Source organism: Lissotriton helveticus, chromosome 10 (assembly GCF_964261635.1).
Source record: "Lissotriton helveticus chromosome 10, aLisHel1.1, whole genome shotgun sequence".
In the NCBI taxonomy this organism is placed as follows: Eukaryota; Metazoa; Chordata; class Amphibia; order Caudata; family Salamandridae; genus Lissotriton; species Lissotriton helveticus.
Window position 1 is genome coordinate 474,920,750 of NC_136071.1, and position 26,364 is coordinate 474,947,113.

General features: G+C 46.4%; 1 protein-coding gene and 1 long non-coding RNA gene across 2 annotated transcripts in view; both read right to left on the bottom strand.

The window, feature by feature from the left end:
- The window catches only part of LOC144785340 (uncharacterized), a 4,610,862-nt gene that overhangs the window by 1,428,237 nt on the left and 3,156,261 nt on the right, over positions 1-26,364 (bottom strand). The gene's annotated exons all lie outside the window — the stretch shown is intronic.
- On the bottom strand, positions 25,668-26,322 carry LOC144785339 (potassium voltage-gated channel subfamily E member 3-like). Its single transcript, XM_078664301.1, has one exon. The coding sequence runs from the start codon at positions 26,320-26,322 to the stop codon at positions 26,023-26,025; it is 300 nt and encodes a 99-aa protein (XP_078520427.1). The 3' UTR covers positions 25,668-26,022.

Sequence of the window (26,364 nt, forward strand, 5' to 3'; positions counted from 1 at the left end):
AGTAATTGACGTGCCCTTCACACTGCCTTGTGTTTTAAAACAGTGCGCGCTGCTATTTGCGCTTCCTGTGCGGTATATCTCCCTCTGGTGGGGTGGTGAGAGTTCTGTGCCGTTTATCTCCACCGGCTGCGCAGCCTTTACTAAGCCTTTCCGTGCGTTCAAGGGCTGTGTGTAGCGTTCGATGTTCAGGTCCCCCCATGCGACACTGGGGCCTGCACTGGATTTGTCATAGCGTTTCTCTCCCCACCGTGTATTTCAATGTAAATGGTGCCTTCCCCACAGTATCCGAGTCTGTACTGTCACCGCTACTCACTCCGCAGGCGCTTCATCCCCACGTCACAGTGTTGATCCTCGCAATCTCCAGAGCCTCCAAATAGGGAGCACGGACCGCACCGGGCAGAGAGCTCCCTTCAGGCCGCCCTGCGTGCTGTGCGTCTCGGCCACTCCACTCACCCCAGATCGCTGTCCCGTTTCGGTTTCGCATGGCCAAGCCACAGGGACTCCGCGTCGCGTTCCGGGCTTGAAAAACGCTGCAGTTTGTAAATTCCCTATACGAGCGGGTGCCCCGTGGTCAGTAGTGCAAATCTTACCAGTGAACTTTGGTTAAGTTTCTGTCGTGCAGGATTATGAAGGATTTATTAGGGCATCTGCGAGGAGCACGTCTAGAACTCGGACATCTTGCTTCGTGGCAAGCTCCACCCCAGGGTGCCACTGTACTTACTGTAGTGAGAAAGTCACTTGAGAAGTCAGAGACAAGTAAAGTTGACTTGAGCATTGACATGAGGACTACTAGTCAGACTGACGTCTATGTGGCAATAAGGTTCACTAAGCAATGCTCTCATGCACTCAACAAAAAGGCTAAATATGACATGGGTCATCACCTGGTAATGCAGATACTTGAGCTACACATTGTTTGTCAACAAGATAATTAAAGCAGGCAAGCCTTTTATGACTTGCACAAAATAGTTGACATATAATGGAAATTAAATGAGGAGGAGTCACAAAGATACTGTGCTTTGAGTATGATGCAGATGACAATGTGGCCAAAACCATCACCAAATCTCAGCAAATTATTAAATGCATGGGAAATGATTTGCCAATCTTATCCGGCTTGGCTCGAACAGTTTGCCACCCACTGCAAAACTTTGAAAGAAGGGACTGGCACTTCCCAAAATATTTGTTCTCACTTCAGACACCCTTTCAAATAAAATTAGATATCCCACAATCTGAAACACTGTGTTCTGATCTCCTGTAGTGCTACGCTGCACATATTTTCTAGAGTTCCTATTTGGCAAAGCCTACATAAAGTCTAGGTCAAGGTCCCACTCACCGGACCATAAACTAAACTCACAGGAGCAAAGATAGCCTGCCCTCTCACCTATAGGCTAAAACTCAGTGCCCCAAGTATCAACACGCATTAGTAAATAGTCCTTAGGGGAAAGGGGGAATGGTAGTGATGTTGTACTGCAAAAAAAGGAGAAAGTGCAAGGACACAGTTCCACACTCAGTAGGGTGGGCAATCAGCTTCTCTGGCGTTACAACTTCATAGCCTAGTATGACGTCGATGTAATTTTTGTTTTTTTTCAGTGAGTTTACAAGGCTTTTAATTCTATTTCCAAACTATAGTGTCCCTCCAACCTTTGTTTTTTTTCAGTGAATTTCTTTTAAATGTAGTTTTCTTATAATAGCATCCCTGTAACCATTGTTTTTTTTAAAGTGAACAGATGTAGTAGCAAAGCAGTCTGTTGATGTCAGAGGGAGGTGCGTGCTTCCCACTGGTGCCAGTGGGGCTAGCCAACCATGCTTACCAATATGCTAATACTATCCAAACAAGCAGAAATTATTTTATTTTGCACTCAGGGACACAACTTCAATAGTTTATTCCAGAATAAATAGCTTCACCAAAGTGTTTGGACCTCCCTGGTCTTTGTCACATTTCTAAGCACTTTTACTATGTCTATTTTATACCATTCACCCCATGTTGCTACTAATGGGGTATTATGGGAAATGGAGCGAATTCATTTTTCTATACAAACAAACAAAGTTTATAATACACACCAAAAGAATAATGAGGCATAATTCACATGTCGATATAAGGCAATCTATACGTTATAGCATGATTGTATCAAAATAAGTGAATGAACCCATCAATTATAAGAAAGAATGCAAACTAAACAATAACACTCATAATACATTTGCATACTCTTTCATCATGGCCTCAAGTGGCCAAAGATGTTTTCCTTATAACTTTGGCATGGGTTGACACAGCTTCACGCTTCATGGCCAAAGGACATGCCTAGTGGAGGGTTGGGTGCCCACTCCACGCATGACAATGGATGTCTTACTTTACATACATCTTTCTTTTTTTTTTTAATCCTCATTTTCTGATTATATGTGTAAGGAGTGCTGACGGGAGCCCGTTGCTACAATTTTTGTGCCTTCACTGCCCCATATTGGCCGTTCTGAGGTGCGGAGTTTCCCTTTAACGGTTGTTTCAATCTGGGGTCTCCCTTATCCTTTATCATATTCAATAATTCCTTTTACTTGTGGGGGGAGCTAGCCTTCCTGGCTACTCAGCGGGAATGTTTCCCGCCTGAATTATTGTCACCGCTTTAATCATTGGATTTTGTTTTCCGAAATCGCATGAGTGCGTTAATTGCCTGGTTGATAGTAATTTCCCCATATTTCCCAGAAACTGGACTTTTTACAGGGTTTTCCTTTCCTGTCCAATTTATTTATTTTTATTATGGAATTCAGCCATACCCCGTGTAATGGTGGAGCTGGTTTAACCCAGTTTATGCAAATCTCTTGTAGAACCTAAGGTCAGGGGACAATCGATATTTGCCCGGCGGTATCGCCTCTTAGACCCATGAAATATTAATCAATGAAGAGGCAGGCGCTGGAGGCGGGAAGGCAGGAAACAAGGTTTATTCTCTCCGGAGGAGAACACAACAGTTAGACAGCAGGTATCGTTCTGAGGTGCTCTAACTGCATCTCTGAGGCCTGGCCTCTTATATACAGGTTTTATTGCTTTATTATAGATTACATATTCATGGCAATGCTTTGATGTACGGAAAGACATTCCCGGAATCTCCCCTTCGGGCCCGTTCCCACACACATTTACAGTAGAAGTCCCCACCCCGGTCACAACAGGTGATGATTATCGCGCAGCTGGATATTCCGCCGATTCATGGAATGTGGGGGGGTTCGATCGGGTCTCATGGGGTGGGGGCTTTGATCAACTCGGGGGTCCTTTGATGAGGGAAGCTTTCTACTGTACGGGGAGGGGCGAGGAATAGTACCGGCAGAGCTGGGTGTCGGCCTGGGAACGAGGAAGACAAACGGGCACACACAGGAAAAAAGGGGGTTGGCATCAAAGGGCCTGGGACCATGAAAAGGAATGAAGGGAGGTGTCGCGCTGGGAACAGGATGGGGTTCTGAGGCAGAGCTGCGCTGAAGAGGGGTTTATGACTCAAAGCAGGTGCGAGCAGGGGGGTTGGTCAGCGTGCAGGCTTGGTGAGGGCGAAGGGCTACGTCGGGGGCCAGTGGCATGCAAAAGGGCTATTCTGATCGAGGCACCTAAAATGGCGGGCGCGCACGACAAAAAGTGTGGCATCAGGGGGAAAGGCAAGATGGCGCAGATAATGTTTACCAAAATCGTACTAATTTTCCACAGTCCTCCCTTTAACATATTCAAGACATCTTGCTGGTCTATTTCCTATTCATGTCTATTGTGGTAGTCATAGGTAAAAAGTAGGAACCCAGGTGAAGGAGCTATAAACATTACATTTCAAAATCGCTCATCTTAGGAGGCGGGTCCATCGAAAAAAAAAACTCGTTTGCAGGAAAGTTATAGTAATGCAGACAAAACATTTCATAGCTACTTATAGTCGGTTGGAATGTAAACTGATAGGTTATTACATATCCGAGTTCTGTTCATTGTTGGTTGCTGCATAATCAATACATTGGTGGCTGGGAGAGAAATGAGACATAGTAGAAACGATAAATAAGGAATGTTCGAAGTTAGCGAGTTCTCAGCATTTTGGTTTCCGTCTTCCGTTGGCACTGTGGAGCACCGGCGGTGGAGCTTATGGGTCCAGCTCTGATCTAGATTTCGCGTTGCAGGGCATGACCTTTTTCTTGCTTTCCCGGTCAAAAAGGTCCTTTTCGCCCTGTGTCCCTTGGAGTCGGCAGTCAAAGAGTTCAGGTGGAAAAAGAGTGTGTAAGTAGTCCATAGGGTAGGTCGGAGAAAAAGGGGGGATGGAGCAGGGCCAGATCGGGAACAGACCAGGGGGCGGAGAATTCCAGGTAGGCGGGCTCATGACTGAGTTCAGAGAGCGGGGACTTTTCGGCACACATTTGAACATTGAGCAGGGACATCAGGTCAGCCCTTTCCTCTCATTTTGTCGGAAATAGTGCCTCGTCCTGCAGCTCTTTTCTGTCGCGGTCTCGCCTTGGCCAATGTCGCAGATGTTCCATAGTCTGTAGTCAGGCCACGTGCTCCCACATCCGGTCCTTCTTTCCTCCGACAGTCGTACCCTTAAAATGAGTTTGAAAAGACAGTCTTTAGAGAATTGGTAGAGGAAGGTAATCACATAAGTCCATTTCTCTCCCAGCTCCAGGCACAAAATGAAAACGTCCGTTATATTAGGGTTCACAACTAACATATAAATGACCGGTGATGGGCCTGTTGGATTTACTATGACTTTCCTTCACAACTATTTATTACAGTTACGACAGTTCATCTGATGGAGACCCCCCCTTCGTAATACGAGCCTGACAAAGCTATACCGTTCTCTAGGGCTTTATATTTATAAAGGGTGCTGTGAGCTATCAATATGGTCCTAATAGGTATCTTGCTGAGGGACGAACATAGGAAAAACATTTTTCATTCTATCAATGCATCTTGCCTTTCAATTAAACATTTTCGCTTTCAACGGTGTTCATTGCAATGATTTTCTTCGCTTCGGTCTAATCCTTTAGCTTTGTAAAACATCATTCTGGTTCCTATGTGGCCTCTTATGGCCTGATCACTAAATTAGAAAAGACAGGGGTCTTATGGGAAACAACTAGGGACATAGAAAACTGAGGTAAGGGCGTAAGTAGACCCATCTCTTATGACCGGGGGTGAGGGACAGTTTTATAACTCTCGTCTGGGGCAGCTGATACGAAACAGGGGGCGTTCCTGGAATATGAGGATGTTCCGATCATTTTTACTGGTTTGGGTATTGCGACAATTCGGGACGGGGAAGGTCGCGCATTCTGAGGCATTTTATTTCATCATAGGAGCCGCTGACATGTAGTTCCCTTATTACGGGTCAGATTAGGGAACCTCAGTCGTCTTACCTGTCCTTTCCCTCATCGCCAACTCTCGGTTTCGTTAATTTAGCAGAAAGGAGAGGCAATGACACGGTCTCAGGGTGATTGTATTAAAGACAAGTTTTGTGCAAATACTGGCGGTATTTGAAGCCAATTGGGTGGTGTGCTAGGGGTGGCGGTCTGCCAATTTGGGTGCTAGTCGTTCGGAAGAGTGAGAGTGTGGAGGAGAGAGAGAGAGAGAGAGAGAGAGAGAGAGAGAGAGTGAGATGTGCAACAATAGGCTAGATAGTACACGTGCAACATAGGGAGCGGCCGTGTATTTAAGATAGATTATTCAGCGCATTACTCGATACAAGACATCGCAGGTCTGTGTTAGTATTTTGAAAGCATGCGGTTCAGGACGGACGAGCATTAGGTCGGGTACGGGGGACATGCATTGTGAAAAAGGAAAAGGGCACCATTGTGTCGTACTCCTTACATTCTTGGTCCTTTGACCAGTTGAGTCGACGCTTCAGTCACACACAAACATTCTTTCATAGTTTCAGACATACGTGGCATGTGTCCACTCGCGCAACCGGGATTAAGGGTGATCATTTCTCAACAAGTCACACTATTGATTGGCTCGTTTGTTACATGAGCAGTTGGTGAGTGTGCTTAGGTGCCACCTTGCGGCGCTAGTCTGCTTCGCGTATCAGACATGGCAAGGCTTCAGATCTTCGCCACACCTCGGTTGTGACCTCCGATGTAACCTGCAGAGGGAGGGAAAAGAGGGGAAGGGAGGGGGACAACATTCGCGCATATCAAATACATGGATTCAAGAGTCCTTTACTTACCTCATACCCGTCTTATCTCCTCGGGATAGAATCCCTGAGGTTGTGGTTTCTGGAGTCAGGGGGGGCAGTGTGTCCTTATAGGCTGTGAGTAGGAAAACGTTAGGGAATCAGAAGTACTTAGCCCGAAGTTTCTAGTTGGTAGGTGTATTTAACTATCGGGGTCCTTAAATCTCTTTCAACGCAGTGGTGTTCTAAGGTTTACTAGTTCTTCGATCAACTCTGTTCCCTAGTACCTTTGAGCGTTGTATTTTATAACATTTACATCGTTTCATTTTACCCATCTTTTACATTCCATCATTTATACCGTTTCGTTTTACCCATCCTCAGAAGTCGAGGTCTTCCTCCATGCGCGAGTTCATGGGTCAGTCATGTGTCCGAAGGCAGAGTATCGTGTCTTAGATCCGATCCTTCATTCGAGGCTGGGCAACCACCTTCTAATAACCTTAAAGAGAGAACAAAGTAGGGTGCACAAAAACTCTCCCGCCGATCCCACATTTTAAATAAAGCATGCAATACCCATTCATAGTTTCGAAAACCTTTATTTTTGCAAAATCATTTCAGTACGTAGATTATGAGGGTGGAGTCGTATTTGGCCGGACACGGCAATGGCGAAAGTGCGTACAGTGGGGGTGTTGTTTTGCAGCAATAAAAAACATTTAGAAACGTTTATTCAGTCATTCGTAGGTAACTGAAACGTCCATCAATTGGTTGGGGGGATCGGGGGCATTTATTTCATAATTTAGAAGCATAGTCAAACTAGCTGCAATCAGATTTCCTATATGCATACCGTGTGCGTGCGTCATAAGCGAGGTTATACATCAATTATAAATAAAAAATATAATACATCGTACATTTTGTAACCAACATTTTTAACGGGATCCTTTTACATGTTCGTCGAGTGAGCTCTCCTTCTTTCTTGTTAAGTGTACAAAAGGATCATATATATGCCTTGGAACATCAAGTTTGTATTAGTGCGAAGGAACACCACGAGGTGTTCGTAAGTTCCTATTGATACCGGCGCCATTTTGGGTGGGGCCGGGTTAGTCCGGAAGTAGCATCAGAGAAGGAAATGTTTCCTACAACTGGCAGTTGGACCAGAGTCCTTTTCGGCAGTTCAAGAATTCATGCTAACAGAAGGAGTGGCTATGCCATGCTTATTTCGTTTAGCGATCAAGGCAGTTGTCCCTTACCGGAAGCCTGCAGGGGCCGAGGGCTCCGGGGACTTTCGTAGAATCTTCAAGGCTGTGGAGATGCTGTCGGAGGTGGGGGCTCGTGCTCCGGTGGGCGAATGATCGAGTTACATTGCCGTTCAAAGTTACTCTAGCGGCCGAGACCCGCCTTTCAGCGGGCCCAGACGCCATTTTGAGGCCCTGCAGCAGTCCCCTCTCGTCGAGTCTGCAAGAGTGGAAGAGACCTTTCTGAGGACAAATAGGGAATGGAACTCTGTGTTGTGGAAGCGGGACGTTTGGCTGGGGTGCAGCTGTGATGCCCCCACCTGGGGGGGCGAGGGAGACTCGTTCGCGCCGTCTCCTTCTCCCGGTGCACTCCAGGCCGCTCTCTTTCATGGGCATGCACGATGGTCTTCTCCACACCCTGTGCTCCACAAGGCCCATGCCCAGTGTTGTGGAAGTATGGCCACCTGTGGCGCACATTCGGTGCTGCACAAGTATCGGTGCAGCCATTGCATATTCGGTGCTCCGAAAATATGGGCACCGTTGCATGTTCGGTGCTGCGCAAGTACTGGGGCGCCACCATGGTATGTTCGGTGCTACGCAGGTATTGGCACCACCGCCTGGCTGGGGGAGTTCGGCGTTGGGCCGGGGGCTGGGAGACCTCCTATCCATGGAGGTGGGAGAGGCTCATCCGCGTCGCCTCTCCCTCCCAGCCCGGCCAGGACTAACTTTCGTGGAGGTATGTACAAGACATCCCGCCGCCCAGAGTTGTCGCGGCCATTGTTCGTGACGGAAGTGGCTCCTGGCGTGTTGCTGCGGCTGTCACGGAGGAGAAAAGGAAGAAGTGTCCTGTCCGTTTCTGGGCCGGGCTTCCTTAGGTTATCGGCTGCGGCCGGATCCAGCTGGCCCCGGTCCCTGGCCATTGGTGGCCGGACCGGGGGGGACATGTGGCGGGACTGCCTGCAACTATCCAGGGCCGCTGTGGCCGTACTCCGCTGGCCCCTGCCTTTCCTTCGGCTCCCCCATATGTTAAGATTTCCTGACTGAGTGTTGGCAGCAGGGCCCGCCTTATATGGGTTGCCGCCGGTTGGGCGTAGCCGTAACCCTGCCCTACTTTGGAAGGTTCCAGAATGGGGGGGGGTTCTGCTGACTTTTATTTTCTACAGTTTACCGTTCTTGTTTCTAACGTTATTGTTCTTGCCTATTATGTTAAATAAAAGTTCGTGTTCATCAGTGGCTTACTGATTTCGTTTCCCATTCCTTTCTTTCCAGGTTGTTTCATGCTAAAATTTCTGTTAACAGAGTTTATGTAACACGGAAGCACATGCAGAGGGATGACGCAGATTCATACATTACGTACACACAAACTCAGACGGGGAGACAGTACAAGTATGACATACAAAGACCCAAGACAAATATAAAACCGTTATTGGCCATAATTATCCTTCTCCGTCTGTTAATTTAGAGCTAGACTGGGTTCCCGTCTTAACGTTGTTCGATCTATGAAAACTCGAACATGTCGCTGAAATCAGTCTGGCGAAATCTGTGCCATCGGGCATAATCGAACGTGGTGGTTCTATCTGGCCTGACCATGTCAGTCTGATTCTTCTTTGTCTCGCGCTTTTTCCCTTTCTTCCGGGCTGCTATTCCTGTCGGTCCTCTGTTCCTACTCTCGCTCAGTAAAGTCGGACATTGGGCTTTCCAGTGTCCGATACATTTACAAAAAGCACATTGGTCTTGCCCTAAGTCTGGCCGTCCTGTGCGTAGTGTCGGGGGATAACTTTCGGGTCGTGGTGTCCAGGGGTTGTCCTGCTGATATATTCCTCTACCTGCTCTGTCCTCGTCTCTTCTCTTTCGTTGCATTGCCTCTTTTAGCCACATACCGAGACTGTCGAGCATAATAGGCGTTGTCTTATTATTACGAAGGGCTATTTCTAACGTTTCTATTTTATCAAGATCGAAGGATCCTACCAGTGGCCACTGTTTGTCTTGACTTTCTTTGGTATACCTGTGCCACAATTTATTATAGGCTATGGTAACTAATCCATAGTTTATGAACATGTCCTTATTAGGGGTGCCTTCCAGCGGAGCTAGATGATCCACCTCTAATAAACGGTCCGGGCTGAACCAGTTATCAATCAGTGGGGAGAAGACAGACATGACGGCTCGCAACGAGGGACAAAAGTCAGCACTGCCTATCTTATCACTGTGTGCAAAGACTAGACAGAATATTTCTATTCTACGTTGTTTGCAGGCAGTGAATACCTCATGAACCAATAACAAAAACAACCAATAAAAAATAAAATAAAGTCAGTGGGGAGAATAAGTAGGGCGCAAAAGTCTGCGTCCTCTACCCTTTCACTATCCGTAAAGAGGAATCTGTTATTTCTTGTTTGCAGACAGAGAATCTCCAGAAAACAATCCGTGAACAGTAGTTCGGGGTCAAAGAACCCAGTTAATCAGTGTGGGAGAGGGAATCTCCCGAAAACCGTTAATAAATAATAGGATTCAGTGGGGGAGAAAAATAGGCACGACGGCTGCGTTACCTATCCTTCACTGTTTGCAAAAGGGAAAGAGCCTACTGTTTCTCCACGTGCAGACAGTGAATCTCCAAATAAGTTAACAAAGAGTAATACTAGTATTTTCTGAACAATTAGTCAATTATTTTGCAGTTTGTCGTGCTTACACGACCTTACCCGGACCGTATGGACAGTTTCTTGTCTTCCGAATCCAGCGCCCGATCGTCCTCTTTTTTCGTATTCCTCGCAGCACTCCTAATGGTTCCCAGTCAGGACCGTAGATCACTCGAGAGAGGTCTGTTCGGAACTAGTGAAGTTCGGATGATCGGCTGCCCGACGAGGGTCCATTGGGCAAGAGCTCTCCCGATCGTTGCAGTCGTTCACTCTGTCGTCAGGACCTCTCCCACTGGATCCACGAGTCGCTGATGGGCCCCACGCTTGGGACGCCAATTGTAGAATCTAAGGTCAGGGGACAATCGATATTTGCCCGGCGGTATCGCCTCTTAGACCCATGAAATATTAATCAATGAAGAGGCAGGCGCTGGAGGCGGGAAGGCAGGAAACAAGGTTTATTCTCTCCGGAGGAGAACACAACAGTTAGACAGCAGGTATCGTTCTGAGGTGCTCTAACTGCATCTCTGAGGCCTGGCCTCTTATATACAGGTTTTATTGCTTTATTATAGATTACATATTCATGGCAATGCTTTGATGTACGGAAAGACATTCCCGGAATCTCCCCTTCGGGCCCGTTCCCACACACATTTACAGTAGAAGTCCCCACCCCGGTCACAACAGGTGATGATTATCGCGCAGCTGGATATTCCGCTGATTCATGGAATGTGGGGGGGTTTGATCGGGTCTCATGGGGTGGGGGCTTTGATCAACTCGGGGGTCCTTTGATGAGGGAAGCTTTCTACTGTACGGGGAGGGGCGAGGAATAGTACCGGCAGAGCTGGGTGTTGGCCTGGGAACGAGGAAGACAAACGGGCACACACAGGAAAAAAGGGGGTTGGCATCAAAGGGCCTGGGACCATGAAAAGGAATGAAGGGAGGTGTCGCGCTGGGAACAGGATGGGGTTCTGAGGCAGAGCTGCGCTGAAGAGGGGTTTATGACTCAAAGCAGGTGCGAGCAGGGGGGTTGGTCAGCGTGCAGGCTTGGTGAGGGCGAAGGGCTACGTCGGGGGCCAGTGGCATGCAAAAGGGCTATTCTGATCGAGGCACCTAAAATGGCGGGCGCGCACGACAAAAAGTGTGGCATCAGGGGGAAAGGCAAGATGGCGCAGATAATGTTTACCAAAATCGTACTAATTTTCCACACTCTCTCCTTGCTAACAGTATTAAAACAAACAACAGGTTTTCCTGATTTTTTGTTAGCTTACTCAGATCATTGGTGATGTTTATCTCAAAGATAATAAGGGCTATACTTACTTCTAGTTGTTTTCCCAATACCCGGCTTATCGTCTTACCAACTTCCTGCCAGAAGGAGTCGAGAAGGGGGCATTCCTGGAACATGTGTAAATCATTAGCCTTCTCCATTCCGCATTTGGGGCAAGTCTTTATGTTGGCTCCCTTGAATTTTGATAACTTTTTGGAGGTCCAGTAGGCCCTGTGTATTGTAAATAGGTGGTTTCTCTTCAAAGCGGTCGGTTTTATGGTAGACCAGCATTTTTCTAAGAATCTTTGCCATTTGTTTTGTAGGTCTAATTCTGGTATATCTTTTTTCCAAACTGTTTCTGGGATCAGGAAATCTTCTTCCCCTGCTGTGATGAGAGCCCAGTACCACCTAGATATTTCTTTTTTATGGGGGTGGTTTTCGTCATTTCTTTTTCTAGGTCCTCGTTTCCCTTTTTTTCTCTGCGAGTGATTTGGCCCAGCTGGTAAGTTGGTAATATTTGAATTTCGATATGGATGAGTTGGAGATTTTGACTAGTTGATCCCAAGGAGTTATGAGGTTTTCTGTCATCAGCTGGCCCCATTCTTTGATTCCTGCTGCTTCCAGTGGTAAGGCCATGGAGTCTTTTAAGCAGTCTGGAGTACCCGGAGATTCCCATATGGGGGCCATAATACTGTAATATGGTATGTTAGAGTGCTTCTGACTTGGTACCATAGTTTTGCCTCATTGATTAGGATCTTAAGTTTTATCTTTTTGAAAGATTTTGGGTGACCAAATTTATATAAAAAATGATCTGTTCTACCTGTCATATTTTGTAGAAAATCGGGGTAAAATTGGTAGTTCTTTAAAAGCGGTCTCATGGTTTTAAATTGGAATGCCCTATAATATTCAAAAAGGTCAGGACTGGCTATTCCCCTTGTTCTTTTTTCCTCCTTAGTTTACTCCCTGCGATTCTTGTTCCTTTGGATGACCAAATAAAACTCGATATTTCTCCCTGGATTTTCTTCAATGCATCTCTCTTGAATTCCAAAGGTATAGTATTAAAAAGATAGGTGAATTTGGGTACAATGCTCATTTTTATTATATTAGATCTTCCCAGGGAGCTTAGTGGGAGCCCATCCCATACTTTAAGGACTCTCCTGGTTTCTCCAGCAACTCTGTTAAGGTTTATCTGGGGCACTTTTTCTAGGTCCTTAACCAGGTTTATCCCTAGATACTTTATTTTGTCTTTGGAGTATGGAGTGTGGGCGGGCGTGTTCTAGCTCAAGGCCTCAGTTTTTGCCTGGTTTCTCAGGTATCCTGACACTTTGCCAAAGTTAGTTATTGTGTTATCTATTGCTGCAGTAGAGTATTGAAAATTATCCGTGAAGACCAGGTCGTCTGCGTATAAGGCAACTTTTTTGGACCATTCATGATATTTAAAGGGCGTTATTGAGCTGTGATTTCCGAGAGAGCATGCAACTGGCTCAATATAGAGATTGAACAGTAGTGGTGATAACGAGCATCCTTGCCTGGTTCCTTTTTGTATTTCGATATTCTTGGTAAGGCTCCCGTTGATTAGTATCTTTGCTCTTGGAGTTTTATACATTTCTGCCACCATATGACTAAAGCTCTCCCCTAGATTGTACTTGCTATTGGCTTTATTTAAGAATGCCCAATTGACTCTGTCAAATGCTTTGGCAGCATTGAAGGTGATTATAGTCAGAGGTATTTTTTCGCTGGTTTCTATGTCTATAGCGGCAAAGAGTTTGTGCGTTATCTCTTGTATTTGTCTTCCCTTCATGAAACCCTTTTGGTCGGGGTTAATTAGTTTTGTCATTACTGAAGCTAACCTCTTTGTCATAATCTGCATAAAGATTTTGTAATTGCAGCTCAGCAAAGAGATAGGTCTGTATGATTCACAGATTGTCGGGTTTTTTCCTGATTTTAGGATGATGCTGATGGTCGCGTCTATCCTGTTCTTTGTAGATTGTATTTAATAGCTCTGTTATTGGCAGAGCCAAGATCTTCCTCAGGGCCATATAAAGCTTGTTAGGTAAGGCGTCGGGCCGGCTGCTTTCCCTTTTTTCAGTCCGTTTATCATAGCATTTACTTCTTCAATTGTGATTTCGTCATTTAATTCCTCTTTTTCCTCTTCCAATAGTAGTGGGAGTGGCAGGAAATCTAGGTGATTTCCAATCTGTTCCTCCATGGGATATATGTCTTCTTTGTATAGGTTGGAGTAGAAGTTTGTGAACTCCTGCATTATTGCATATTCCTCAGAGCTTGGCTCATTTTGGTTATGCTGCTGGATGCTAGATATTTTATTTCTGGTTTGGTCTGTCTTCGTTTTCCAAGCCAGCCATTTACCGCATCCTTCTCCATACTCATGATTTGATAGTTTACTGGCTTCCCATTTTTTTCCTCACCTTGTTCTCGAGGAGGTCAACCAGTTTCTCCTTTATTTCTAGTCTTTCCTTTTCTAGTACTTCTTTAATAGGTGGGGTGTTCTCTGTCGCTATTTGTGAGTCGAGTACTTTTATATCTTTTTCCATGTCACTAATTTCCTGCTTCATGAGTTTGCATTTGTAAGCTCCCATACTTAGTAGCTTCCCCCTGATAACTGCCTTGTATGTATCCCAGGTGGTTTGCTTTGTAGTGCCAATTTGGTTGTCTTCAAAAAAGTTAGCTGTAGCAGTCCTTAGTTCTTCCGTTGATTGAAGGTCTAATAATATGGTGCGATCAACCGTCCATCTAGATTGGGTGTTGTTCTTTGATGTTTGTAGAGTTAATTGGACTGCCAAAGGGTCAGACAGGTGAGCCGATAGATGTTCTATGCTCCTAACATTGTCTAGAAGACTCTTATTTATTAGGAAATAGTCACTGTGGCCCAGTTTCTTTGTTGTGGAAGGTGAAGGGTAGTCTTTTGTCGCCCTTTTCTTTCCACATATCCATCAGGTCCAAGTCTTTTTGGTAGTTACCTAGCCACTCCCTCATTTTGGGTAGGTTTGCTTGTCTTCCTGGGGGGGATCTATCCACTTTGGGATCTAATATAATGTTGTAGTCACCCCCTAGTATTATCGGTGCAGTTGTTGATAATAGTTCTGTGTAGAGTCTTTGAAGGGGAGTCGGGTCATCTGAGTTTGGACCGTAATAGCCTGCTACAGTTAATATATTATTATTTATTCTTACTTTGATTATAGCCCATCTTCCTTTATTGTCTACTGCCTTGTATTCGATCTTGGCTTTGAGTGATTTTTTAAAAATTATTACAATGCCTTTGATATTACAATCTTGATTGGTGCAGACATAGGCGTCAACCCAGCTAAGATTTTTCATTATTGGTCCCACTCCGCACTTAGAAGGTGCATCTCTTGTAGTATGATTACCTCCCTATCTGCTTCCTTTAGGTATTCAAGGATCCTTCTCCTTCTACTAGCTGTTCTAAGTCCATTGACGTTCCATGAGAAAAATTTAAATTCTTTTTTGGAGTTTGTCATCATTTTCTTATGTTATGCTGGGGGTGAATGGTCTTGTTTCATGCTTGCAAGCCCCATATGCTCCTTATACTTTAAGTAATGAGGATATTTTTTTCATTTTTTCCCCTAATTTGCTCCCCACCCGTGCTCTCTTTTTGTTTTGTGTTTGTACTTTTTGGTGAGGGTCATCGTTACCCACCCTGAGGAAGCCTCCCTTCTTCTTTTTGGGTGGTATTGTTCGCCCTTTTTGAGCTCCATGCTCTGCCTGGTTTGCAGGTTTCACCTTTCTTGACTTTATATTGCAGTCCGCAGTTGATCCTTAATTTGTTCTAAGAAGGTTTCTACTTCTCTGGGGTCCCTGAAGTTATGCATTTTGTTCCTCCACATGATCCTTAGAGCAGGAGGGAATTTCATTTGGACTGTAGCCCCAAGGGACTTTAATTCTTGCATGAATTGCCCCAATTCCCACTGTCTGTCCTGGGTGGCTTTGGACATGTCTGAGCGAATTCTGAAAGTCCAGTTGTCCTTATTTAGGGTGTCCTTTTTTAAGCCCTCACTTAGGATTCTTTCTTTCAGTGTGTAGTTTTTAAAATTTATTAGGATTTTTCTTGGTGTCTTCCTCTGTTTTGTTTTGCCGAAAGGATCCCGATGAATCCTCTGTATGTCATCTGTTAGATTAGCTTCCTTTGCCCATGGGAAATACTCTTCAAGAAGTGAGATGGTGAACTTTTTGATGTCTGTCCCTTCCAAGTTCTCTGGAACATTCAAGACTCTCAAATTATTCCTTCTCGCTTGGTTTTCTAGCGATTCGAGGTTCTCCTTTATGCTTCTGTCACTGTCTCTTAGCGTCTCATTTTGGTTCGTATCATCTCTTTTATTAAGAGCTTCTACCGCTGACTCGACCGCAGTGACTCTTTCTCCCAGAGCGTTCAATTTTTGGTCCAGGGTATCGCATACCTCCTGAATCTTGCTTTGGTTAGCCTCTGAGATTGCAAATTGTTCTCTCATTTCCCCCATCATTTTATCCAGAATTTTTCCATGAGCTTCTCGGTTTGTTCTAGGACAGGGTGGGCTTCCCCTGGGTTGACTACCAGAGCTTCAGCAGGTTTTGTTATAGTGGGATCTCCTGATTGCTCCACTTGTGGACCTGTGTGGATAGCTTTATCTTTCCCGTTGCTCATGTTCCGGATTTTGTCGTCTGGTTCTGTGGTATACGGCTCCACTCTCGTGGGGGGGGGGGTTTGGGGTAGTGATTAGGTTCAAACCTGAAGATATGTTTTTATCTTGCAAGGCAGGGTGGCTGCCTCTCCCTTGGGCCAGCTGCTGGACTTTGAAAAAAGATCTCAGTGATGGGGTTACTTTAATTTTTTGTTCCGTTTGGTCCTTCCCTGGGTTTTTCCCCTTGGTTATTTTAACTTTCGTTTTCTGTTGATGGTAATCAGGGTTAGGACTCTCTCTCAGCTTCCTTTTTGTACTTCTAGGTAAGACAATTTGTTTTGTAGGGGGGGGACTTTGCTTGGAGAACTGCCTATTCCTAAGACAGTATCTGGATCTTGACCTGCTGTCACTTTCAAGCTCTACTGCTACGGGGGATTGGGTCCCCTCACCACCCCTAGTCTCTAAGTTCTTTTGTAGGGTTATAGCTTCTGTCTCTGAACCCCCCTCTGCTCCATCTACTCCTTCCCCCTTTTCACCTCTCACTTGCTTGCCTTTCCTATGCCCAGCTAGCAGGTCTAGTGAAACTACACCCTCTCCGCCTCTCCCCCCTTGTACCTTGCTCATGGGCGTGTATGAAGTCCTCCACTCAGGCCTGGATGTGATCTGTCGGTCTCTGAGGCTCGGGGGTCTCGATTCTGCACGGGGCTGTGTAGAAGGTGCTCCCTCCGTGATCTTCTTTCCTTCTGCCTCTGCTGCTTTGAAAGTTCCTGTGTCACTCGCTGCAGCCGATTTTATCACCGCTGTGCCGTGGTCCCTGGTCTTGCTTTCTGCAGCCCCTTCTGAAAAGCAAACCCTGGCAGCACTTCCTCCTTTCACCCGGAACTGAAGGAGCTGTTCTGAGGCTGTGTCAGTTGCTGTTGCACCTGTACTGCTGCTTCTGCCCCAGAACAGACAGGGAATCTTCCTGTTTGCTCTTCGGCAGTCTCTGTTAGCTCCTACTGCTGCTGCCCAGAGTCCGGAGTATGGTAACAAGACGCTGTCGGTTGTGGCGGTGACCGGAGGAGAGAGAACTCACATCTCGAGTCGCCGGAGGTTGCTGCCAGGATTCGCCCGAAGTTGCCAGGAATCGCCGAGTCTCCGAGAAGACACCTACGCTGCCAGCGCCATTCCTAGGTGGGTTTTTCCGTAGAATGTGATCACTGCAGTTTCTGCTAGATTTCTGTTGAATTACATCTGTGAGCAAGGCGAATTTCTACGGTGTGTGTCAATGTGTGTCGTGGCGAGCACAGAGCTCCCGACCGGACCTCCTAGCCGGCCGCCATCTTCCTCCTCGCCCAAACTCTTTTCACATACATCTTTCTTACTTTAAACCCTAGAAATTCACGGGGAAAAAAATCCAAAGGTTGAAGTGAAGTTATAGTTAAGAATTGTAGTATGTCACTTTACATGAAATAAAACCTTAGAAAGTCTCTGAAAAAAGCAATAGTTAAAAGGATCTTATAATTAGATGAAAATGTAAGTTTAAAAACATATAGTTTTGAACTTACAAAACCATTGGAATTCACCTCATATAGGGCCAGATGTAGGACACCAAATACCGGTCGGTAACAGCCGATTTCGGCCGTTACTGACCGGTATTTGGTTTTTGAGATGTAGGGGGCCCAAATTTTAACGTTTCTGTAAATTTACCGATTCAGTAAAATACCGAATCGGTAAATTTATCGAATCAGTAAATCTAGATGTAGGTGGCACTTAAAATAGTGCCACAGGCCCTTAAGAATTCGTTATTTTCCATGAAATACTATTTCATGGTATATAACGAATTCCTGCGTACATGCACATCTGTGCATGTACACCTGTGCACACAAGCCAGAATCAGGGGTGCAACAGGGTGTCAAAGTGACACCCGTCCCCCTTGACAATTCGGTATTTTAACCGAATATTACCAAATCTTAACGATTCTGTAATTTTTAAAGAATATTTACCTGCATAGCATTTACCGATTTGTAAATACCGAATCGGTAAAATTCGGTATTTACGAATCGGTAAATGCCATTTACCTACATCTAGCCCCTGGTTATCTCCAGTAACTATAAATTGTGCCTTAAAGTAACCATAGCTAGCGCCCCCACCATGCACTTCTAATTACCTAAAAAATTACATCATTTGTGACAATGTTTTATGACATCATTGATAAAATTCCTGCAACATCTGAAATAATATCATTGATGACAATACTGTGCTGATTTCAATAGGAAATGGGTCTCTGATTTGCTAATAACTTTAAAAGCCACTTAATGAATCTTCACAAAACTTTCCAAAAAGCAAACTGTCATCCACCTCAGCTCATTCCTGGAGAGTTACGGGGTGACCCGACAAGCAGGACCAGAAATATGGGGTCCCATATATGCTTTTCAAATGCAAGCTTACATAGGAAAATTGAATAGTGAGACCACAAAAACGACTGAATGGAATTACACTAGATTTGGAAGAAAGCCAGATCTTGGTCAAGAAAGCATGCTTTTTGAGATTTGGTGTAAATCTGTTAAGCTGTTTTTGAGAAATTGAGGTTAAAATAAATGTATACTTCAATAAATCTATCAATCAGGGGAATTGTAAATGTGCCACTCACATGTGAGGGGCTCATGGCGCTGGGGGGTGGGAGGGATCTGCAGGTCTGTTTAGCTGGAGAGCTAGGTCTTGAGAGTTTTCCTGAAGGTGTTCAGGGAGTCTGATGTCTGGTTCTAGGTCTTGGCTGCAATGTGAGTGAAGGTTCTTCCACCTTCTCTGGCTCTGTGGATGTGCGGGGTTTTGGCCAGTGTGAGGTTGGAAGATCTGAGGTTTCTTTTGGGTACGTGGAAGTTGATTCTGTCGTTGAGGTATTTGGGTCCGTTGTTGTGTAGGCATTTGTAAGAGAGAGTGAGGATTTTGAAGGTGATTGTTTTCTCCACAGGGACCTAGCAGAGTCTTCATAGGTGTGGGCTGATGTGTTCGTGCCGGGGGATGCCGAAAACGAGTCTGGCGGCGGTGTTCTGTATTGTCTGGAGTTTGCGGAGCAGGGACTTGTTGATGCCGTTGTAGAGTACGTTTCCATAGTCCAGTCTGCTGGTGATGAGGGTGTGGGTAACTGTTTTCCTTGAATCATGGGGGATCCATTTGAAGGTCTTGCGGAGGATGTTGAAGCAGCTGGAGGTGATGGCGTTGACCTGTTATTTCATGGTGAGTGATGAGTCGTTTATGATGCTAAGGCACTGAACTTTAGGCAGCTGTTGGTCATCCAGACTGTGATGTCTTGCATTCCTTTCTGGAAGTTGAGTTTGGCGGTGGTGGGGTCCTTAGTGAGGGAGAGGATGAGCTGGGTGTCATCAGCGTGGGATACGATGTTGAGGCTGTGTTGTTGGACAATGGCTGCGAGGGGGGCCATGTAGATGTTGAAGAGGGTCAGGCTCATTGATGACCATTTTGGGACAGGTGATTTTTGTGGGGTTGAAGAGGAAGGGTGGCAGTCTTATCCTTTGGCTTCTTCCGGTGAGAAATTATTGGTTCCAGTCCAGGTCTGTTGCTTGTATGCCTGCATTGTGTAGTCTGGTGACTAGTGTGCGGTGGGAGACGGTGTCGAAGGCAACTGATAAGTTGAGTAGGAGGAGGGCTCCAGGTGTCGCCTTGGTCCAGGAGGGTGTGGATGTTGTCTGTGGCGGTGAGTAGGTCGGTCTCTGTGCTGTGGTTGATTCGGAATCCGGATTGGATGGGTCGAGGATGGCATTCTCTTTGATGAATCATGCCAGTTACCTGTTGACTGTTTTCTCTGCAACTTTGGCTGCAAAGGGAAGTAGTGAGATGGGCCGATAGTTCTTGAGGTCGGTGGAGTCAGCTATGGGCTTCTTGAGCAGGGGTCTGACTTCTGTGTGCCTCCAGGCATCTGGGAAGGTGCCTGTTTTGAAGGTGGCGTTGATGGTGCATTGTAGTTTGGGTGCGATGGTGGCCGTGGCTCTGTGGTAGATGTAAGGGGGCAGGGGTCGGTGGGGGCCCCTGAGTGGATGCCTTTCATGGCCTAAGTGCTGTCTTTGGCCGTGATCGGTGTCCAGTTGGTGATGGTGGGCTGGCTGGTGTCTCTGGGGGCGGGTGGCCATCTGTGGCGCCTGGTGGATGGTCGATGAAGTTGTCATAGAGGATTTTGATCTTGAGGTGGAAGTAGGTTCCAAGCTTGTCACAGAGGTCTTGGGATGGGGTGATGTCTGTGGCTTCGCGGCGTGGGTTGGTGAATTGTTGAATGACACTGAAAAGTTCCTTGGAGTTGGCGAGGATTTTGTTATGGATGAACTTCCTCTTGGTGGCTCTGATTTGGTTGTGGTATCCATCATGGTGTTCTTGTAGGTGGTGTGGTTTTTGGTTGTCTTGGTCTTTCTCCAGTTCTTCTTCAGGCATCTGCAGGTACACCTGGCTTCTTGGAGAGTGGTGGTGAACCAGGCAGCTTTCTTGGGGTGTTGTTTTTCGGGGTTGCGGGGCGAGCTTGTCTGCGGAGTTGGAAATCCAGGTGTGGAGTTCTCTGGCTGCGTCGTTTGAGTCGGATGCCCAGGTGTGGTTGTCTTGGGTCAGGGTGGAGTTAAGTTGCTTGTCTGTAACCTTGCTCCAGTTCCTTTGCGGTGGGCATAGGGCTGGTTTGGGTGCCATGGGTTTGTTGACAGTGAAGTGTATGCAGTGGTGGTCGGTTCATGGCGGTTGTGTTGTGTGGCTGAATTGGACGCTGTTTCCTGATGTGAAGATGAGGTCGAGGTTGAGTCCTGCTCTGTGGGTTGGTGTGTTGACCAGTTGTTTAAGCCCGATGCTGGTGAGGTCGTCACAAAGGATGGTGGAGTTGGGGGTCACTGGGGTTGTCGAGGTGGAAGTTCAGGCCTCCAATGAGTATGTAATTTGTTGAGGGATGGCGTGGGGTGTGATGAAGTCGGTGATGATGGTGGCGAAGGGTGTCCGGGGGCTGGGTGGTCTGTAGATGAGGGTTCCTCGGAGTGTGGCTTTGGAGGTGGTCTAGATCTGAAAGTGCAGGTATTTGGCAGAGGGGAAGGTATCGCTGGAGGTGGTGAGGCGGATGGTGCTCTTGTGGGTGATGGCAAGGCCCCCTCCTGTGTGGTTGGGGCAGTTCTTCCTCTGGATCTTGTATCTGTCCGGGATGGCAGTGTTGATGGTGAGGGTGGGTGATTTCATTATGCAGAGGATCTGTGGAGGTAACGGATATCAATATAAGGATTTGCTGCTGATACATCAACAAAGATGTGGCAGCAGCAAATGTAGGATAAGGGAATCAATTCACTGTCCTGAGAAAAAAAGTTACAAAAGAATAGTGGGCCCCACTGGGCCTGGTGTGGGGCCCACACGGACTTCACCTGGATCCAAAATCAGTACAGCAGATCCTCAAAGGATTTGTGGATCCACTGTGCTGATTATAAAAAAAAAGCTGCGCTGACTCCATTTTTAAATGTAAGCCCCCCTGGGGGGGGGGAGGCCAAGACAGGTGAATAAGTGCAATTTTTTGGAAGGGGTTGTGCGGTCCCCTCCCTGAGCCTGTTTTAGGCCCTGAGGACCCCACCTCTCAGGGCTAGTGCAAAACAGCGGGTGCAAGTCCTGCTAATAGTGTGTAAGGAGAAAACCTCACATATCGCTGAGGCACGGAAAGTCTGCACACAACACTTCAGTTTCAGATTAAATGTATTCAGCAACTCGTTTCAACCTAAACATGTCCCTGTTTAGGTTGAAATGCATTGCAGAATACATTTCAGGTACATACTGGAGACGAGTTAAGCCGGTGGCAGTGGTTGACTCTATCTGCTGTGCGCTGTGTATTCACTGTGAGCGCTGAGCTGAGAGTGTTTTTTAACTTCTAGCGATTGTTATGCTAAGTTTTAATTTCACAATGCATCTTGTTATTGCTTTAAAATCAGATTTAAGTTTTAATTTCACATTGCATCTTGCTATTGTTTCAAAATCCGATTGCACCTTTACTTCCGGGCTGATTGGATAGCTCGGGGGGCACTCACTTAGTCCACTCCCGCCCCGGTCCGCCGCGTCCATTGGGGGCGTTTGTTGCGGAGGGTGAGGAGGAGCCCAGCACTTCCGGGCTCAGGGCTGCCAGGTCAGCCCTCTAGCTGCCCCTCCCTCCCATAAATGTGTGTCGGCCAGCGACCGCGCAGAGGACGCGTGCAGCGGGCGCGCCGGAAGCGCGACGAAGTCGAGCCAAAGTCGAGCCAAAGTCTAGCCCGTCTGCGCCCGTCTGCGGCCGGCCGGGGCCCGGGGCCACGATCCTTGGCCGCTCTGGATCAATCCGTATACAATATGGTAGACAGGTATTGATGGACCTTTGCCCTTCGACTAAGGCACCTTGTTGGCACACTATGGAGGTGACAACACCCCGTAACTGCTCCAGGTGCCACTTTAAGTATTTAAGAGAACCTATTAGTGATTCAGATAAAGGGAGGGTACAATCAGGCTTGCTAAACTGTCGATCTCTGAGCAAACACAGCAATCAGATTTGGGACCTCCTTGAAGATGAGAAACTGGATGTACTCTTCCTAACGGAGACATGGCTAGGGGAACACTCCGACCCTGAGATCATAGAAGCCATGCCTCCAGGCTACTCACCATCCAGATTAGACAGGAAAGAAGGGAGGGGGGGAGGGATTGCAATCGCTATCAAGGCTCCTTTCGAATGTGTGCTATAGCCCTTGCAAATTGACAACTCTGAGGCGGGTCTATTTTCTATCAAGCTTGGACCTCAACATTCTGTATCAGGAATCCTTCTTTATAGACCCCCAGGTAGGCTCTATGACTTTAAAACAAGCCTAGTGGAAGCGGCTGCTCATTTAGCCATAAGGAAGAGCAGAATTCTGGTGTTAGGAGACATGAATGTCCATCTTGAAGACGAACTAGCTAAAGAGGCAAAGGATATCAGGCAAGAACTTCAGTCCCTACAACTAGAACTAAAAAACAGTTCCCCTACCCACAAACACGGCCACCTATTGGATCCTGTCTTTGGTAGCTGGAACGGAGTGAGAATACAGTCGCCCTTCCCAGTACCATGGTCAGATCACTTCTTAATTCCTTTCCACATCCTCATACCAGAGACTGATACAATCAATGAGACCAACAGTCACTACCCGCGCCGAAAATGGAAAAATTTCGCACAAGACACCTTTAATAAATTATTAGAGTTAGGAGGTCAGCCAGGGGGCGCAGACTGTGACAGCTCAAATAGCAGGCTAGAGAAGCGCATTTTAAATGCCCTAGATGCGACAGCCCCGATATGTATATCCAAGAGAGAGAGCCGAAGAAAAAAATCCGCCCCATGGTTTACACCCGAGCTACAGGCTGCGAAAACTAGTTGTAAAAAATTAGAGCGGAAATGGCGCTTGGACTTCTGTCCGCTAACCAAAACTAGCTATAAAAAAGCCCAAAGAGAATACCACACTAAACTACGGACTACTAAGGCCATGCATTATAAAGCCCGTATTGGGGAGGCAGAAAACTCCTCGAAGGAGCTTTTTAAAATTTTCAAGGAGATCTCAGTGGTAGCTAATGACAATTCTCCTCACAACGACTCTGTCGAAACATGTAATACAATAGCAAATTACTTTTCAGGGAAGGTAAGAGATATCTATGCGACTTTCTCTGGAAATACGATACCTGTATGCGACTTTGCAGAAACAGCTGCAGTAAGCTCAGTGGAGGTATGTCTACAGTGTTTTACGGTACCCCCTCCTGAGGTACTAAAAAGTATATGTAAGAGCATTAAATCAGGTTCCCCTCGGGACCCAGCTCCGCCTAGGGTGCTGGGAGAGAGCCTTATGGTACTGGAGCCGTATATTAGGCATGTGATCCAGGTTTCCTTTGCTTCTGCCAGACTCCCGGAAGATTGGAAAAAAAGCTATCGTTCTCCCCATCAAAAAGAAACCTAATGTCAGCCATGAAACACTTGACAACCTCAGACCAATTTCCTTGCTACCGTATTTATCCAAGGTGGCAGAGAAAAGTGGCCAATAGTCAGTTAATGTCTCATCTGGAGAAGAACAGCCTTCTACACGCCTCTCAGTCTGGCTTTAGGTCGGGCTACTCCACGGAGACCGCCCTCCTGAGAGCGACTGAGACCCTGAGACAAGGGGCAGATGCCGGACACACCATGGCACTGATTATGCTGGACCTCAGTGCGGCGTTTGACACTGTAGCACATTCCATCTTGCTTCAGTGTCTAAACAAAGCAGGTGTCACTGAAACCGCGCTAGGCTGGCTAAAAGCGTTTCTCACAGATTAGAGTTTTCAGGTCCAGCGGGGCTCTTGTACTTCGGATACGATAGCCCTAGAGCAAGGGGTGCCTCAGGGCTCTGCCCTGAGCCCCACTTTGTTCAACTTATATATGGCCCCCTTAGCGGATGTGGTGCAAACGTACGGTGTAGAATTTGTATGATACGCCGACGACACCCAACTGCTGATCTCCCTATCCCAAGCCCCAACAAGTGCGGCTGCTAACTTCAAGGCCTGTATGCAAGACCTAGCAAGTTGGATGAACTCGCACTGCCTGAAGCTTAACGGCTCCAAGACGGAGGTGATGGTAATCGGAGGGAATGATTCTAGCTGGACGGTGGATTGGTGGCCAACCTGCCTAGGCCCTATACCCACCCCCTGTAAAGAGGCAAAAAATCTGGGTATATGGGTCGATCCCAAACTTTCCTTTGATGGTCACATTCATAGACTAGTGGGTAAATGCTTTGGGGTGCTGAAAACTCTCAATCGCACCCTAGATCTACTTCCGCTGGAGGCCAGACGGACCATGACACAAGCCTTGGTAACTTCCCGTATAGACTATGGTAATGTCCTATTTTTAGGCGCCACTGAAAAAAGCCTGGGGCGGCTGCAGGTACTCCAAAATACTGCAGCACGCTTGGTCCTAAAACTCCCCAAAAGAGCAGCATCTAAGCCCTCTCTTGCTGCTCTGCACTGGCTCCCTATCAGGAAGCGAATCTTGTTTAAAGCACTCTTAATGTGCCACAGGATTATATGGCACAGGGCTCCGCAGTATCTTCAGGACCTTGTCCACATCTACGAGCCAAACAGGGCACTCCGCTCTAAAGGCACTGGCCTACTGAGGATCCCCCGTGTAAAAAAAGCTAAATTGGGAGGCCGATCTTTCAGAGTGCTAGCAGCCAACAACTGGAATCGCCTTCCTGTTGGACTTAGGCTAGTAGAAACAGAAGCTAAGTTTAGAAAACTCTTAAAAACCCACCTTTACAAGCTTTAGAGCGGAGCCTAACATACACTGGACTTTCTCATCTCCACAGCGCGGGGACACGCCGAGAAGGCGTCACCATGCGCTTGATAAACCCCTTTATTATTATTATTATTACTGATCGGTGATAAACCAACACTATTTACAAAGGTATAGGCCAATGAGCACAAAATGTTCCAAGGATCAAGAACAAACATGTTTGCTTACTTCAAACTAGCATTAATGCCGATAGTGGAGCTCATGCTTTACTTTATGGTAGCGATCTGGTTTTAGGATTGTCATGGCAGTTACCCAAAAGTACTGTGATTTTCTTAGTTTCTTTATATTTTTCATAAGGCTTTTCTAGTGCCACACTTGCAGGGTGCTACTGTACTTACTTTAGGGATAAAGTCACTTGAGAAGTCAGAGGCAACTAAAGTTGACTTGAGCATTGACATGAGGACTATATCTATCTATCTATCTATCTATCTATCTATCTATCTATCTATCTATCTATCTATATATATATATATAGATATATATATACATATCACAATAAAAAAAGTCTAGGATTCTCCATGTCAGCAACAAAATGTTGTGGCTTTGTTTCAAATAGACCTCTGCCATCTTTAGCCCTGTGTCTCTCAGTACTTTCTTTAGTAGTGAATACTACTCCTTAGTGATAAAGACAATGGCAAATGGCTTGGTGTTCTCCCAACAGTCGTGTCTCTGATTGGTCCAGCAGGTCCAAGAACAATGAGGATAACCACGTACATCATTCTGTCCACATCCGCCAGAGCCAGTAAAGAAGTTCCCGAAGTCTGCTAGTTCGAACAACGTACCATCAAGGTTGTGCGGCTCCAGGAATGTGTAACACAATTGTGCCCCCTATTGATGGACTCATGAAAGTCCTACTAGGCTCAGATTATAGAAATACGATTCTTGATGTACACATGATATGGATCGCTCCGCTTGTCGACTTTTCTCAATCTGGTGCACCCCATGATCAAGCTCCCAATGGTCACGGCAAACAGGAACATGACGAAGAGGATGTACATGTAGGAGTAGTCGTCCTTGTGGCTTGGGTCAGGGCCAGCTGTCTGCGTGTGGTTTAGGGTCTCCTCGGTTTGGCATGGGAGGCCATTGAGTGTCTTGTTCAGTGCCTTCAGAATATAATTTAAATTCTCGTATAGACTTTCCACCGACTTCCCGGGTTCCATACCTTATATTGCCATCATTTAAGCCTTGAGTAGGTAAGATGT

Excerpts from the sequence above, each read along its gene's own strand:
- LOC144785339 (XM_078664301.1), bottom strand. The coding sequence starts at position 26,322 with ATGGAACCCGGGAAGTCGGTGGAAAGTCTATACGAGAATTTAAATTAT.